This window comes from Saimiri boliviensis, chromosome 1, assembly GCF_048565385.1.
Source record: "Saimiri boliviensis isolate mSaiBol1 chromosome 1, mSaiBol1.pri, whole genome shotgun sequence".
NCBI lineage: Eukaryota > Metazoa > Chordata > Mammalia > Primates > Cebidae > Saimiri > Saimiri boliviensis.
The window spans coordinates 98913605-98930510 of NC_133449.1; the positions used below are offsets into that span (position 1 = coordinate 98913605).

At 49.7% G+C, this 16906-nt stretch overlaps 1 protein-coding gene across 2 annotated transcripts in view; it reads left to right on the forward strand.

The window, feature by feature from the left end:
- CRISPLD2 (cysteine rich secretory protein LCCL domain containing 2) overlaps positions 1-16906 on the forward strand; it is an 88907-nt gene that overhangs the window by 40697 nt on the left and 31304 nt on the right. For both annotated transcript variants that reach the window (XM_010333667.3, XM_010333668.3), the window contains exons 7-11: positions 9106-9249; positions 10870-10930; positions 14617-14683; positions 15169-15299; positions 16245-16288. In XM_010333667.3, coding sequence (XP_010331969.1) covers positions 9106-9249; positions 10870-10930; positions 14617-14683; positions 15169-15299; positions 16245-16288 — 447 coding nt within the window. The remainder of the gene's footprint in view (positions 1-9105; positions 9250-10869; positions 10931-14616; positions 14684-15168; positions 15300-16244; positions 16289-16906) is intronic.

A 16906-nucleotide genomic window follows, 5' to 3' on the forward strand; every position in this document is an offset into this window, starting at 1 on the left:
GCATCCCTGTCTGCCACTGACTCCTCAGGCACCATTGGATCTGCTGGATCCTATGGCCCAAGTGTCAGAGCAGCTCATGCAGCAGCCTGGGCCTGCTGCAGAGCCTTCTGTTCTGGACCCCAATGGGAACTGCAGCCTTTTGGGTCCCTCGATCAACGAGCTGGAGTAACACACCCAGATGAGGAATGTGTTGCCTCGGAAATCAAAATAGGCCCACTAGGCGTTGTGCCTGTTTCTTGACTGTAGGAGGGGCAACTTACCCTTCGCCTTAGAAGGAGTATCTTGACAGGCCTCATGCCACTGGACACTTAGAAATTTTATCAAGGTCAAAGTTTCCTGAATTTTAGTCAAATTTATTTCCCATCTTCTGGCGTGCAAATGTCTCACCAGTGAGTCCGGCGTGTTTGCGGCTGCTTGTTCACTGGATCCAGTCAGCATAATGTCATCAGTGCCGGGGACCAGTGTGATATCTTGCAGAAGTGAACGCTGTCAAGTTCTCTCTGAATCAGATTATGACCCAAAGCCAGAGAGCTGATACACCCCTGAAGTAGCACGGTAAAGGTGTATCGCTGGCCTTGCAGCTGAAGGCAGATTGCTTCTGGTGGGCCTCACGGACAGGAATGGAGAAAAAGGCATTTGCCAAGTCAGTGGCTGCATGCCAGGTGCCAGGAGAGGTGTTAATTTGTTCAAGCAATGAAACCCCATGTGGTACAGCAGCTGCAATTGGAGTCACCACTTGGTTAAGCTTATGAGAATCCACTGTTATTCTCCAAGATCCGTCTGCCTTCTGCACAGACCAAATGGGAGAGTTGAACGGGGATGTGGTGGGAATCAGCATCCCTGTGTCTTTCAAGGCCTTGATGGCGGCACTCATCTGTGCAATCCCTCCAGCGATGTGGTAGTGTTTTGGAGTTATGATTTTTCTAGGGAGAGGCAGCGCTAATGGCTTCCGTTTGGCCTTTCCCACCATAACGGCCCTCACCTCACCAGTCAGGGCTTCAATGTGGGGCTTCTGCCAGCTGCCAAGTATGTCTATGCCAATTATGCATCCTGTCACTGGGGAAATGGCCACAGGATGAGTCCAGGGACCCGCTGTAAGCAAGACCTGAACTAAAACTCCATTAATTACTAACCTCTGTAAGCCCTTACTTTAACTAGAGGACCACAATGACGTTTCGGGTCCCCTGGAACTAACATCAGCTCAGAGCCAGTGTCCAGCAGTCCCCAAAATACCCGATCATTTCCCTTTCCCCAGTGCACAGGCACCCCAATGAAAGGCAGAGGTCTCCTTGGGGAAGGATGGGAGAAAGATTAACAGCATAAATTTTTGGTAGCATAGCATGGTCCTTCCTCAAGGGGACCCAGCCTCCACTTCATTCAAGGGGTTCTGGGTCTGTAAACTGGCTCAAGTCTGGAAATTGATAGAGAGGCCATGATTGTCTGTTTTAATAATTCAAATTAGTCTTTGGTCCACTGGACCTAGAAGTTTTCTGCTTATGTAAATTAAGTGGGAATGCAGTAGGCTTCCTATCACTTTCACTTCTAGGAGCACCACAATTAATTAGCCAATGCCAGAACTCTACAGGAGTTAAACTATTCTGACTGCTGCTTTGCCTCTGCTGTCCATTATGGTAGCTATACCCACCTTGCCTTTGACAACTGAGTGCGGCCACTTGGCCCTTACCACCTTGGGATTCAATTATTCCCACCGTTGTATTTAAATTTTGGAGTTGAGTGACTGCAGTTCCCGCCGTTAGATCTGACATACAGAGAAGAGCAATTGCAGGGCTCTTCACAGATGCAGGTGCTGCCTTTACAAATCTGTTTGTCAAGGCATTAATCAGGAGTATATATTCTGGACTCTCCCCACTGGGATGCGTAGGTCCAAAGTGACGCATCCACTCCGCCATCCCAATCTCCCTAAGCCTTTGATTCCCTTCCTCTACCGTAAACCAAGGGGCATCAGGCACTTCCAGTTTGCTCACAGTGGATCCCCTTTTAATCCACCTTTCAGCTATCCAACAAATAAAGCAAATTTAAAAAGTGAAGAACCTTTTATGACTCCCTTAGCTGCAACACTAAATGCAGAATCCCTGTTTAGTGAGCCCAGATCAATACATTTAGCCTGATCCAACTCTGTGTTCCTTCTGCCATTGTCCCACACCCTTAATACCCATTCCCATGCCTGTTCTCCAGAGTTCTGCTTATGTATATTAGAAAATTCAAGCTGTTATTTTCGAGTGTAGCACACCTCCTTGTGTGTCCCCCTCTGAACCTGATGTCTAGGTGCCCATCAGGACTTTGGTTACAGGTCTATAAACAAACAGGAATGTTGGGAGTGGCTCCTGAGCAGAATCGACATCATCTTGCCTGGCCTCAGCCTCAGGGGTGGCCATCACAGTTGCCTCAGGCAGTGCAGGGTTTATCCCCTCAGACAAAGGTGGAAAGGCTGACGGTGGCCTGTGCCAGGGAGGGGATGTTGCTGCTGCTGGGGTTGGGGATTGTTTCTTCTGGCAAAAAAAAAGGTTCATCAGAATGCACAAGCTCAGTGTCCCCAGCTTCAACAGGGTCCTGCCACATGTCCCCATTCTAAGTTGCAGGCTCCCATTCTTTTCCAGTCCGTGCCCTCACTTTAATAGTAGACACCTGGCGAATCTGTGCGTACACCTTGGTTGCAGGTCAACCACTTGCATGAGAAGAGCCTGTGTCTGTTTTCCCACAAAATTTCAGCTCTTCCTCTGTAGGAGATAAGACTTACTCAGGGCGATCTTAGCAGATTTGAGGCTCAGTATCTGCTTCTGAAGCCGAGAGTTAGAATCCCTGAGTTCGTCATTTTCTTTCATCACTTTGTCCACTGAACCGAGGAGCAACTAACCAGCTTCGTTATGTTCCTTGGTTCTCCATATATGGCCAAAGGTATTATATATATTGCCACTAATTTCCTTGCCCCTCAGGAGCACTGAATCAGGAGTGTCAAATGCATTTATTTTGCATGACTCTCTAAAACAGGTCATGCCAAGGACTATCAGTGTTCTCCATACTATTAGGAGTAGAGTCCTTAGCATTTTGGGATCTAATCATATTAAGCAGCCAATTCCAGAAACCCTAAAACCAATGAAAGAACTCTATCCTTAATATTCTGTTCCTCTAGGACCACTCCTGGCACCAAAATCTGTATTAGCCAGGGTTCTCTAGAGGAACAGAATAGGGTAGATATATAGATAAAGGGGAGTTTACTAAGGAGTTTAAACTCACACAATCCCAGGGTCCCACAATAGGCTGTCTGCAAGCCCAGGAGCAAGGAAGCCAGTCCAGGTCCCACAGCTGAAGAACTTGGAGTTTGATATTCGAGGACAGGAAGCATCCAGCACGGGAGAAAGATGTAGGCTGGGAGGCTAAGCCAGTCTAGGCTTTGCACATTCTTCTGCCTGCTTTATGTCCTGGCCACTCTGGGAGCTGATTAGATGGTGCCCACCTAGATTGAGGGTGGGTCTGCCTTTCCCAGTCCACTGACTCAGATGTTAATCTCCTTTGGCAGCACCCTCACAGACACACCCAGGATTAATACTTTGCATCCTTCCATCCAATCAAGCTGACACTCAGTATTAACTATCACCGGCCAGGAGTTCAAGATCAGCCTGGAGTACATAGCGAGAACCCATTTCTACAAAAAGTAAAATAGAAAATTAGCCAGGTGTGGTCATGCACACCTGTGGTCCAGGCTATGGCCTAGGAGGCTGAGGTGGGAGGATCGCTTGAGCCCAGGAGTTTGAGACGGCAGTGAGCCGTGATGGTACCACTGTACTCCAGCCTGGGCCACGCAGCCAGACCCCAACGCTAAAAAAATAAAACAGTGAAACAGACATTCACACAAGAAAGTAAAAGCAAACAACAACGTGATATTCCAAATGAGCTCGCTAGCGGGAAGCACCCGCAAGGAGGGTGGCTGGGCAGGATCATTCCTCCCGGGCTGTGGGCCCTTCCTCCTGTGTCCTTGCCTCACTGGCCTTCCCGTCAGGCATGTCTTGCTCGTGCTCCTGCAACTGTGCTAAAGGTTTCTGTCCCCCACTCCTACAGCTGTCAGAACTGGAGCTGTCGGAGGCAGTGTGGTTTTCTACCTAGTTCACTATTTTTATTTTTATTTTTAGACATGGCCTCCCTTTGTTGCCCAGGCTGGAGTGCAGGGTGCAATCTCGGCTCACTGCAGCCTCTATCTCCCGGGCTCAAGTGATCCTCCTGTCTCAGCCTCCTGAGTAGCTGGGACTACAGGCACATGCCACCACAGCTAATTTTTTAAGTTTCTTATAAAGATGGGATCTCACTATATTGCCCAGGCTGGTCTCAAACTCCCAGCTTAAGCAATCCTTCCTCCTCAGCCTCCCAAAGTGCTGGGATTACAGGCATGTGCCATCCTGCCCACCCACCATCTCTTTGTTGGTTTCCAATCAGGATGTGTCCACTTCTTGTGCTACTATAAATAACAGGTTTCTCATGTTTTGGGTTATTTCCCTGGGCTCCCAGAAGTTGTGTCCCCAATGGGGCATGGCTGGGCTAGGGCTGACCACAAGCCCAGGCTTGTTTTTTTGCGTGGCTCCATCAGCAGCCTTGTTGGGACCGAGGTTTGAGTTGGCTCTGCTAGCAGGAGAGGGTGGGCTAGACGCAGGACCAGGCTGGCGGGCTCTGAAGTGGAGAACAGGTGGGCTCGATCAGGGGTCCCAGACCCTCTCAGGAGCCAGGCTGTCTTGTCTCAGCCAGCCGTTCGTGGCTGACTCTGCCCGCTGGGGACAGGGGACATCCTCAACGGGGATGGGGACAGAAGAAGCAGTGATCTGGACACTAAGACAGACCCATCTGTGTCTTTTCTGCAAAATCTGCTATGACAAATTAGTTTGTGCCAGGTCCTCTGGGTCATGTGTCATGTGTGGCAGTCCTGGTGTGAGCCCTGCCTCCAGGGAGCCTTCCTGGACCTCACAGACAGCGCACCTGCCTATATTCATCACCCTCCAGACTCCTTGGGAACCTTGATCGTTCTGTTGCCTCAGATGTCAGCTCACTCCGGGGTCTCCAGGGGCACATGGCACGGGTGCCCTGTGTGGTGTTTGAATAAATATGCCAATAGTCACAGAGGGGCATTTTCAAAGAACAAATGTACACAGAGACATTAGATACCAGTTTACCCCTGCCAACGTAGCTCTGGGTGCTGATTTTTTAAATTTTTGGTCGGAATATTCAACTTCCCTTGGCAGGCATCCCAATTTTCGTAGCTAATTATGCAGCACGTCTCCTCTGAAGCAGCTTATCTGCAGAAGCTACTTACCAGGTGCATATCCAGGGGGCATGGTAAGGTCTTGACCTCTCACAGAGATGAAGCAGGCAGAAGGATGCTAAAAAAGAGGTTTCTCCTCTCCCGCTCCTGCCTGTGTGGTGATAGAAGGCACAGGCTTCCGGGAAAGGTGGTTTGACTCCCATCTCTGCTACTCCCCAGCTGTGTGAGCCTGGGAAGGGCCTTCTTCCTCATCTGTGACATACAGCCAGTCATGCTCTGAAGGCAACGGGAGGTTGACAGGAGAAAATGCAGGGAGGGCCCAGCCGGCCTCTGGCCCGTGCTCAGTGAACATTAGCACTGTTTTAGACCCAGATGGGAATCTGTAGGGTGACATAATCAATGCCCTGGGCCCTGAGACCCCCCAGCCCAGAGCAGGATGGAGCATAGAATAACCTTGCCGTGACCTCTGCACGGAATTTCCCCAGGTCTGTGCTGGTCCCTACAAGGTGCCTTAATTAGGAGGTACTTAGATCCAGCCCATCCTGTGGGTAAAGCCTTCCCCTTTTTGTGTGTGGGTGTGAGGGCCGGGACTGTCTGTCTGCCCATTTTCTTAAATAGAGAGTCCTCAAATGCTTTAGACCGCTTTACCAAACTCTCTTCGGCTAAATAAAGCTGCGATTATGAGGTCTAAACATGCTCAGGCCAGTGGAAGAAAACCCGGCTTATTCTCCAGCCAGCTGCCACTCTCAGTGAGGGCAAGCCTGAATGGCTTCATTGACGGGAAGAACAGACACGCGCCTGGGCAGCCTTTGCAAACCTGGTGTCTTCCTGAAGCTTCCACCGATAGCTTCTGCTACCAGAGGTGCTTCCAGAGTTCCCATCTTGAATGTCTTTAAGCTCTTCTGCTGGACGTATGCTCTTTTCTTTAGATGACAGGATTCTCTGGGGGGTTTGATAATTTATGAATTTGATGAATTTTGTTGAGCAGCTGCTGTGTGCTGGGTGCCAGGGGTGAAGCAGGCTGGCCCCTGGCATCTGGAAGTTTGCAGCTGGTGGATGAGGCAGGTGATGGGGAAATGACAGCCCTGAGCAAGCTGCTGGGGAGCAGCAGTACCGGGTGACCCATGAGCACGTCCAGCGTTAGAACTGGGGCTCAGAATGGCTTCCCACCTTCTGACCTAAACCTGTCTCTTCCCCTGTGGGACAGGACCAGCCTGTGGAGGTGGTTGTAGGGTAGTGAGATTGGCCAGTGAAGTAGCTACAGGGTGCCCTGGCCAGGGAAGTCACCAGGGAGTCACTCATTTGTCCCTCATTTGGGTGTCGGGTGGTGTGTAGACATAAAATACTTGGTCTGTCCTTGAGCAAAGAAAGTTTATGTATTTTAAGAAGTGGAAATAAGACTTAGGAATTGAGCAACACTTGATGGAACTGGATGTTTGGTGTTTTTTTTTGTTTTTTTTTTTTGAGGCGGAGTTTCACTCTGTCGCCCAGGCTGGAGTGCAGTGGCGTGATCTCAGCTCACTGCAACCTCCGCCTCCCTGGTTCAAGCAGTTCTCCTGCCTCAGCCTCCCGAGTAGTTTATAGGTACCCACCAGCATGCCCAGCTAATTTCTGTGTTTTTAGTAGACATGGGGTTTCACCATTCGGCAGGTTGGTCTTGAACTCCTGCCCTCAGGCATTCCCCTCGCCTTGGCCTCCCAAAGTGCTGGGATTAAGGTATGAGCCACCATGCCTGGCCCTGAAACTTGGACTTTTTTTTTTTTTTTTTTTGAGACGGAGTTTCGTTCTTGTTACCCAGGCTGGAGTGCAATGGCGCGATCTCGGCTCACCGCAACCTCCGCCTCCTGGGTTCAGGCAATTCTCCTGCCTCAGCCTCCTGAGTAGCTGGGATTACAGGCACGCACCACCATGCCCAGCTAATTTTTTTGTATTTTTAGTAGAGACGGGGTTTCACCTTGTTGACCAAGATGGTCTCGATCTCTTGACCTTGTGATCCACCCGCCTCGGCCTCCCAAAGTGCTGGGATTACAGGCTTGAGCCACCGCGCCCGGCCTGAAACTTGGACTTTAATCCAAAATCACTAAGAGACCTGGGAGGGTGCTCTAGTTATTCTTGAAATTGTTTTCCCCGAAACACATCTATTACCTTTTTCATTTGGGGAGATTGGGGGCCACAGATTTCCAACTCTGGTCCAGAGACATCTGTTGTAGCATGGGAGGTGCATGCCATAAAGGTGTGAAGGGGGCCAGCAGAGACGCTCATGAGTTTGTCCTTGATCGGGCAGCTCAGGCAAATGAAAATAGCAGTCAGCTTATTTGCTTTAGCTGAAATTTACAGATGGGTCCCCTGGTGGTCTAATTGCAGATGCTGGTGAGGAGTTTATAGTTGTCTTTTGGGATGAAAACTGGAAGATAAGCTAACTGAGGTTTAATAAGTTTGGTTAATTAAAATGTTTAAAACATGGGTCATGGTCTGCCAGGCGCGGTGGCTCAAGCCTGTAATCCCAGCACTTTGGGAGGCCGAGGCGGGTGGATCACGAGGTCAAGAGATCGAGACCATCCTGGTCAACATGGTGAAACCCCGTCTCTACTAAAAATACAAAAAATTAGCTGGGCATGGTGGCACGTGCCTGTAATCCCAGCTACTCAGGAGGCTGAGGCAGGAGAATTGCCTGAACCCAGGAGGCGGAGGTTGCGGTGAGCCGAGATCGCGCCATTGCACTCCAGCCTGGGTAACAAGAGCGAGACTCTGTCTCAAAAAAAAAAAAAAAAAAAAAAAAAAAACATGGGTCATGGTCATAGTTGGAGAAATAATAATATACAGTGTCCTTGAGTTAGGAAAAGATGGGGACCTGTTGAACTACATTTTTTAAAACCCAGGAGTTGGGTCTTTGGATGGTTCTGCATGTTGAGCCTGACATTACTGGGCAGCAGAATTCCAGTACAGAGGATCGATTGAGCTGGTCAAGTGGCCCTGACTCGCAGGGGGAGAGAAGGGATGGACGTAAGTGTGCTGCTATGACGTGCATTTGGGTTCTCAGAGCACTGATGGTGGCCTTTGTGCAGCATGATGAGAGCGTGACAAGGAAGACCCCCCCCCCACCAGTGTAAACCCGAGGGCATGGGACCGCCCGGGAGAGTGCTACAGCTTTGGGCCAGTGGTCGAGGCAGCTGCTGCTGCTGCTTTTTTTTTTTTTTTTTTGAGATGGAGCTTTGCTCTTGTCACCAGTGCAATGTTGTGATCTCAGCTCACTGCAACCTCCACCTCCTGGGTTGAAGCAATTCTCTTTCCTCAGCGCCCCCAGGTACCTACGATTACAGGTGCCTGCCACCATGCCCAACTAATTTTTGTATTTTTAGTAGGGACAGGATTTTGCCATGTTGGCCAGGCTGATCTCAAACTCCTGACCTCAGGTGATCCTCCAACCTCAACCTACCGAAGTGCTGGGATTATAGGCATGAGTCACCACGCTGGGCCTAAGGCAGCTTCTTGAAGTTGCTTCCTGGGGCAGAGGGTCAGGTAGAGGAGGAGATGGGACAAGAAACCATTATGATAACCCAGGTGTGGGCACGGGGCCTGGTAACCTCTGGGCTGCCTGGCTGATCGTGGGTCCAAAGCAAACACAGTGAGCAGAAAACGTTCCCATCTCATCTGGGCTGGTAGAATTCCACCTGGCCAGTTCTGTTCTGAAATGTAACTTTGTCTTTGCCACTGAAATGATTCTTTGTAAAACCAAACCTCAAACAAGTTTAGTTTTCAAATGGCTTTTTTTCCCCCAAAGTGCGTTTTTGTTGAATCCCAGTGTGTGATTTCTCTTTTCCTTCCTCTCCACTATTAAGAAGAGACCTACACCCCCAAACCTGAAACAGACGAGATGAACGAGGTGGAAACGGCTCCCATTCCTGAAGAAAACCATGTTTGGCTCCAGCCGAGGGTGAACAGACCCACCAAGCCCAAGAAAGCCTCCGCGGTCACCTACATGAGTGAGTCCCGGCCATCGTCCGCAGCCGCCTGCCCTCCCAGCCACCCCCAAAGGGGATGGGTGGGTGGAGGAGGGGAGCTAGCGGATTTAGGTCTCCAAGTCCACAAACAGTGGGGAACAGGGTATGGCGAAGCTCGTGGGAGCACAACCCTAAGACGTTTTTCAAAAGGGATGTTTTTAAGTCATTTCAAAAGCAAGCATTATAGGAGACGCGCTTGGGTGGCATTGTTTTCCTCCAGGCAGGTATTTTAAAGTTAGACCTTCCCTGGTCCTTTCACAAGGGACCTGGGCTGAGGTCAGGTTCCTCTGGGAAGTGCTGGCCCTGCTGAGGGCAGCGTCCATCCTGGCTCTGGCAGGCTCCACTCGTTCCTCACCGGGTCTCGGCTCTGGGACTCAGTGGGCTCATCCATGAAGTGGGGGCAGTGATGCCACATCAGCGTTGCCCAGAGGATGAGTTGAAGCAACGCGAGTCACCCGGGGCCAGCAGAGGCCCCTGTGCATTGAGATCACTGCAAAGTTGCCTATAATTCCCCTGGAGATGTTTCCCCCTCCCTGAGACTTCTGGGAATCCCCCAAATATCAACTATTCCCCTACTTGCCTCTGGCCTTGGGGCTCCCCGGGCACCTCAGCTCCTCCAGCTTTTGTTCTTGCTGCCTTCACCTCCCCAGGATGGGGTTCAGCTCCCCTTCCAATTCCCCAGACATTGCTGCAGGGCCTCATTCGCAGCCACCTTTCTGCAGGCTGGGGCCGTGGAGGGGCGTTTTCACCCAGGTGTGGCTGGAGGCCTGGGCTGGATGCCCTCGGCGCTCTCCGTTTGCCCCACAAGCCTCCAAGGCCCTACACCTGGCCCCTGTTTGAGGCGCAGCCTCACACTCGCCTCCTCAGAGCCCCTCTCTTTTCATAACCACCTTCTCCTTGGCTCCACCGGTCTCTCTGTCCTCTTCAAACGTCTTCGCCTGTGATGTTGAATCATTCTGTAGCTTGCTTTCACCAGGAGATATCCTGAGACGCTTGTCTGTCCGGGAGTTCAAAACGGCACCATCGTTTCTTTTAATAACATACAATGATTAAGTCCCTTTTCAAACCGTAACAGGACTCCGAGACCCTGATATGTCCCCATAAAATAAAGCAAAAAGCTTTGCAAAAGGCATGTTGGCAGTGGAGGAGATGACTCGGGTGAGCCTGGCTGGGTACCCTGCCCCACAGGCTCGGAGCAGGGTCCTCCCTAGCCCTCATCAGTCCTGCCCTGCAGAGCCCTGTGGGACCACAGGCCCGTAGTGTGCAGGCACCCTCCAAGGCCAGGTTCACTTTCTCACTCAGTGCTCACAAAAGCCCTTGAAGGCAGGTTACTGTCACTGTCCCCCTCTTTCATATGCAGGAAATGAACCTCAGACAGGGGAAGTAACTTGTCTGTGGTCATGCTGTTACTGGAAAGTGGTAGGCCGGGGGTCTGAGCCCTGAGCCCCCAGTGGAAGCCTGCAACCGTCAGGCAGGGCCCTTGCTCTTAGGATAGCATGGATTGGATTACAGAATGTTCCGGGATGCCCCTCAGCATGGGAAAAGGTCTTCATACCCTCCCGCTTTCGTGCTGTGATGTGTGTTTTTGCATTTCTCTCCTAGCGCAAGTGGTCAGATGTGACACCAAGATGAAGGACAGGTGCAAAGGGTCCACGTGTAACAGGTGAGCCGGGGCTGGGCTGGGCTCTCACTAGGCAGAGCAGGGGCTAGGGCTGGGCAGTGTCCGGGCACGTGTTGGCCTCGGGCATTGGCAGATCCTATGGGACTGCTACTGGATCTGAGCAGGGCTGCTCCCAGTGGACAGATGGGCCACCGGTGTGTCCCCTGTGGTAGGTGAATAGATCCATCTAGCCGACACAGTCATTCACATGAGGAACACTGTCTGCCAAAAAGAACGCGTTTGGGCCGGGCGTGGTGGCTCACGCCTGTGAGAGGCCGAGGCGGGCAGATCCTGAGGTCAAGAGATTGAGTCCATCCTGTTCAACATGGTGAAACCCCATCTCTACTAAAAATATAAAAATTAGCTGGGCTTGGTGGTGCACGCCTGTAGTCCCAGCTACTCGGGAGGTTGAGGCAGGAGACTCGCTTGAACCTGGGAGGTGGAGGTTGCAGTGAGCTGAGATCACACCACTGCACTCTGGCCTGGTGACAGAGCAAGACTCCATCTCAAAAAAACAAACAAAAGAACGAGTTTGGTTTTGGCTGTGTGAGTGCAGGCTGCTCTCTCCGGTAGTCAGCAGCCAACAGGTGCAGGCATCACTCGAAAACCCTCAGGGTGGAGGTGGGAAAACCGTGCCATTAGGAGAGGGGGACTTTCTTGTCTTCCTACAAATTCTGGCGTCAGTTTGCTGAAAGCTAAATTGAGTTATTTAAAGCCCACGTTAAAAAGAGAAGGTGGAATCTGCGGGTTCATATCGCAAGAATTGGGAACTCGCTTGCCAGGAGAACACTTTTACTTGGGTGTCGGCAGGACGGTGGTGAGAGGGACTGGAGCAGCGGGATGAGGTGGCTCAGTGCGCTCCCCTGTGTTGCTGTGGTGAGAGGAGCCTGATGGATCAACAGCAGTGGTGGAGTAGCCATGCCAAAAACCTTGAGCTCAGGGTCAGGGTGCCATTGGCGTGGCTCTGTGCTGGGTGGATTGCGAGGAAGCAGGCATCGCCTGGCAGGGCATCCACCGTGTGCACTGCCACGTCTGGGGCTGCTGAGGAGCTGGAGTTGCCCTTTTGTGGTGATGCGTCTTTCTGAATGCTCAGCACATCTTGAGAGCATCACACCTGAGTAGTACTGAGTTGAAAAAAGTGAACAGGTATTGGAGAACATTCCTTGTCAGACAACATTGAGGCAGTTCCAGAGTTGGGGTGAGTGGGGCACTCCCCGTGCAGGGAGAAGGCTGTTAGAGGCCTCCCGTCAAGAAATGTTACCCCAATCTGCAACTGTGGGACCATCCGCAGTCTTGCTGTGGAAGCTGCCCCACAGTCTGGCATGCCTTTTTTCTGTACATGGTGCTTTTACAAAAATAATATTGGGCTTTTTTATTTCTGACTTGAAGCAGTATCCATGCTCATTAATAATGATTCAGGAAAGCAAATAACAAAAAAGTAGAAAGAAAACAATGTGTCCCAGAATCTCATCAATACCAGTAGCAGTTGGATGTATTTCCTTCCAGTCCCTTTTTCTGTGCACAGATGAGGCTAATGCTGTTTATGTATTGTTTACGTATTTTCTGGTCTTTTTTTTTTTTTTTAAGTCGAAGTTGTGCTTTGTCTCCGAGGCTGGAGTGCAGTGGTGCCATCTTGGCTCACTGCAACCTCTGCCTCCTGGGTTCAAGTGATTCTCTCACCTGAGCCTCCCAAGTAGCTGGGACTACAGGCACGTGCCACCACGGCTGGCCCATTTTTTGTATTTTTGGTAGAGATGGGGTTTCACCATGTTGGCCAGGCTGGTCTCAAACTTCTGACCTCAGGTGACCCCCGGCCTTGGCCTCCCAAAGTGCTGGGATTACAGGCGTGAGCCACCACGCCTAGCCTGCTTATGTATTTTTGAAAGCTTAGTATTTTCCAAAGTCACTAAATATGCCTCACATACTTCATGCTTAGTGGCTGCATGATATTCTGACACACAGCTGCACATAAACACGTTTAGCCATTGCTTTGCCACCTGCTGGCTAAATTCTAGCTTTTCACCATTATAAACAGTTGTGGCCAGGCGTGGTAGCTCATACCTGCAACCCCAGCACTTTGACAGAACCGAGGTGGGTGGATCACTTAAGGCCAGGAGTTTGAGGCCAGACTGGTCAACATGGTGAAACACTTTCTTTACTAAAAATACAAAAATTAGCCAGGTGTGGTGGTGCACACCTATGTTCCCAGCTACTCGGGAGGCTGAGGCTCCCTGAGGTTCAAGAATCGCTTGAACCCAGGAGGTAGAGGCTGCAGTGAGCCAAGATCACGCCACTGCACTCCAGCCTGGGTGACAGAGCAAGAATCTGTCTCAAAAATTAAAAATAAATAAAAATAAATAAATAAACAGTTGGGATATGCTTGCAGGTCTGGCTTTCTGACTTTTTGCTGGGGATATATATTTACAAGGGAGGCTGAAGAGCTAATGGATATGAATGTTGAAGGCTTTCTTAAAGCTTTTCTTAAGCATCAGAGTGATTATACTTCCACAAACAGCAACACCATCATTGAGTTTTACCCTGTTAAAAAGTGCTTGGGGGGCCAGGCATGGTGGCTTGTGCCTGTAACCTCAGCATTTGGGGATGCCCCAAGGTGGGTGGATCGCTTGAACCCAGGAGTTGGAAACTAGCCTGGGCAACATGGCAGAACTCCCAAAATTAGCTGGGCGTGGTTGTGCACACCTGTAATTCCAGCTACTTGGGCTACTGAGGTGGGAGGATTACCTGAGCCAAGACGTTGAGGCTCCAGCGAGCTGTAACGGTGCCACACACTCCAGCCTGGGTGATGGAGTGAGGTGCTATCTTGGTTGTTTTTTGTGTGTGTGACAGAGTCTTGCTCTGTTGCTCAGGCTAGAGTGTAGTGGCATGATCTTGGCTTACTACAGCCTCTGCCTCCTGGGTTCAAGTGATTTTCCTGCCTCAGCCTTCTGAGTAGCTGGGACCATAGGCACCTGCCACCACATCCAGCTGATTTTTGTATTTTTAGTAGAGACAGGGTTTTACTATGTTGGCCAGGCTGGTCTCGAACTCCTGACCTCAGGTGATCTGCCTGCCTTGGCCTCCCAAAGTGCTGAGATTATAGGCATGAGCCCCCATGCCTGCCCTTGTTTTTTTTTTTTTAAATGAAAAAAGTATGGTTGATCTTCTGTTTCTATAGATTCAACCAGCCTCCGATTCAGCCAACCTCAGATTCAACCACCTGCAGATCAAAAATATTTTTTTTAAAAGGGCATGGTATTGCAATGCAATAATAAAAGTGGTACAAATTTTAAGAACAATGTGGTATAACACCATCCACATAGCACTTACCTTGTGGTAGTTAGCGTACATCATCTAGAGATGCTTTAAAGCATACGGGAAAGATGCAAAGGTTATACACAAATACTAGGACACTGCACAAGGTAGTTGAGCATCCGCAGACTTTGGAATCCTAGGGAAGATCTGGAAACAGTCTCCCACGGATCCTGAACGATGACTGTATTGTGATTGTGCAAATATGAACTTCAGTCTGCACCGGGTAAATCGTGACTTGTCCAAAAACAGTGCAATCCGCGTGAATCAAGCTTTTCTGCGTTTAGTAATAGAGCCATCGATGAAAAACATGATGAAGTCATGGTGAGATGTCGTCAGCCTGCTTCTCTCTCAACACCGTTTTGTCTCTTCCGCCTCAGGTACCAGTGCCCGGCAGGCTGCCTGAACCACAAGGCAAAGATCTTTGGAACTCTGTTCTACGAGAGTGTGAGTGTGCCCAGCCCCTCTCTAAATGGCTAGTGTGGAATCTCATTGCGTATGTTTAAAGCACATGGTTGACTTTAGTAGGAAAAGATTTTCTTTCCGCTCCTTAGTCAAACCTGGCGTTTCTAGAACTGGTACGGGTGTATACTTAAGGGCTTACAAACTGGCAAAGCCACTTTCGGGGACCGATCCTCCTGCAGGCCAGTCTCTGTCTTAGACCGAGCATTCCCATGCTGGACTGAGTGTGGAGAAAGGGCTGTTTGTCACTGCTCTTAGTTTGTCATCAACGCGGATGAGTTTGTAAGGTAAACGACCCCAGAAACAAATGTGTGGTATGGACAGAGGCAAGAAGCAGGAGCGGGGTGAACTTTGGCACGTCCTTTGGGCTTTTAGTGAGTTGAGGACTAACATTTGGGTATTTTTGATGAAAATTGCTGACAAAGCTTAACTGGGAGTCTGTCTTTGATGTTGCCCTCCCCTCCCGCCAGTCGTCCAGCATATGCCGCGCCGCCATCCACTACGGAGTCCTGGACAACAAGGGAGGCCTGGTGGACATCACCAGGAACGGGAAGGTCCCCTTTTTCGTGAAGTCCGAGAGAAATGGCGTGCATTCCCTCAGGTAACTGTTCAGTGATCAGGGTTCCGGGGAAGTTTTCCTGTGTTTGACAGTGTTGTGGAAACTGAAAAGTATCAGGCAGGCCGGGTGTGGCGGCTCATGCCTGTAATCCCAGCACTTTGGGAGGTTGAGGCGGGTGGATTACCTAAAGTCAGTTCAAGACCAGCCTGACCAACGTGGTAAAACCCCATCTTGACTAAAAATACAAAAATTAGCTGGGCGTGGTTGTGGGCACCTGTAATCCCAGCTACTGTCAGGAGGTTGAGACAGGAGAATTGCTTAAGCCTGAGGCAGAGGTTGCAGTGAGCCAAGACAGTGCCACTGCACTCCAGCCTGGGCGACAGGGCAAGACTCCATCTCAAAAGAAAGAAAGAAAGAAAGAAAGAAAGAAAGAAAGAAAAGAAAGAAAGAAAGGAAGGAAGGAAGGAAGGAAGGAAGGAAGGAAGGAAGGAAGGAAAGAAAGAAAGAAAGAAAAGAAAGAAAGAAAGAAAGAAAGAAAGAAAGAAAAGAAGGAAAGAAGGAAAGAAAGAAAGAAAGAAGAAAGGAAGGAAGGAAGGAAGGAAACCCACAGCTCTGATGCAAATGTGTTTTTATGATTTGATCATGGTATTAAAAATAACTACCTTCCTTTGTAATGTTTTAAATTTATCTTTTTATAATTTCTCAATCTTGCAGCTGTGCTTAGACTAAATTTATCTTAAACATTGGAAAACCATTCTTCTTAGAAGGGTCTATAGGCCTCACCAGGCTACCAGAAGCATCCTTGGTGCAGAAGAAGTTAAGATGCCCTGCTCTAGAACGTTCTGACAGCCCTCAGGCTGATAGGAAACAAGTAGAAAAGTGTCCAGTCGAGACTGCAAATAAGATGGGTACAGGAGCGAGCGTTCACTTTTAGAAGCAATTCTGTTTGCATTTACCTAAATGGCTTTTTTTTTTTTTTTTAAACAGCAAATACAAATCTTCTGGCTCATTCATGGTGTCAAAAGTGAAAGGTAAGCTGCTGGCCAGTCTTTTTTGTGACCATAATACCTGGGTTAGCTCAGATTTTCCTGGAAATTTCACTTCCTTTAGTCACTGATTTAATGTTTGTCATGCCTGTGAATATTGTGGTTCTCGTCATTGTCAAGGCTTTTTCAAGAGGTTATTTCTTGAACCAGCTTCTAAGAATATCTGGACTGGAAATTGGCCCAAAATCACTGAACCGGAAACACAGGGCTGAGGCTGCCAGCTGAATGCCACAGATGTACTGACGGCTGGGGTAGAGTGTCTGAGAGGTTTCATTGGTAGTGCCACTTTCTGTCAATCGGTAATGGCTACCTGGGGTGTTGTGTTAAGGATTCCGAGGCCTCCATCTGGGCTTAGCAGAAAACAGAGCTTGATAGATTAGTAATGTCTGCCATGGGCAAGAGAGGGAGGTGTAGGGAAGTGTGTGGCCCTTACTTGCCATTCTGGTCCAGCTTTTTACATTGCTCAGGGTATGTTCATTTGGAAGGTGGGATGCATGATGGGGGAACACAATCCATCCAGAAGTGGGGGGATGGATTATAGCTGCCCACACTGTACCTTTGACTGGAATAATCTCAGGCAAGCAGGGATTCAGGAGCCACTGC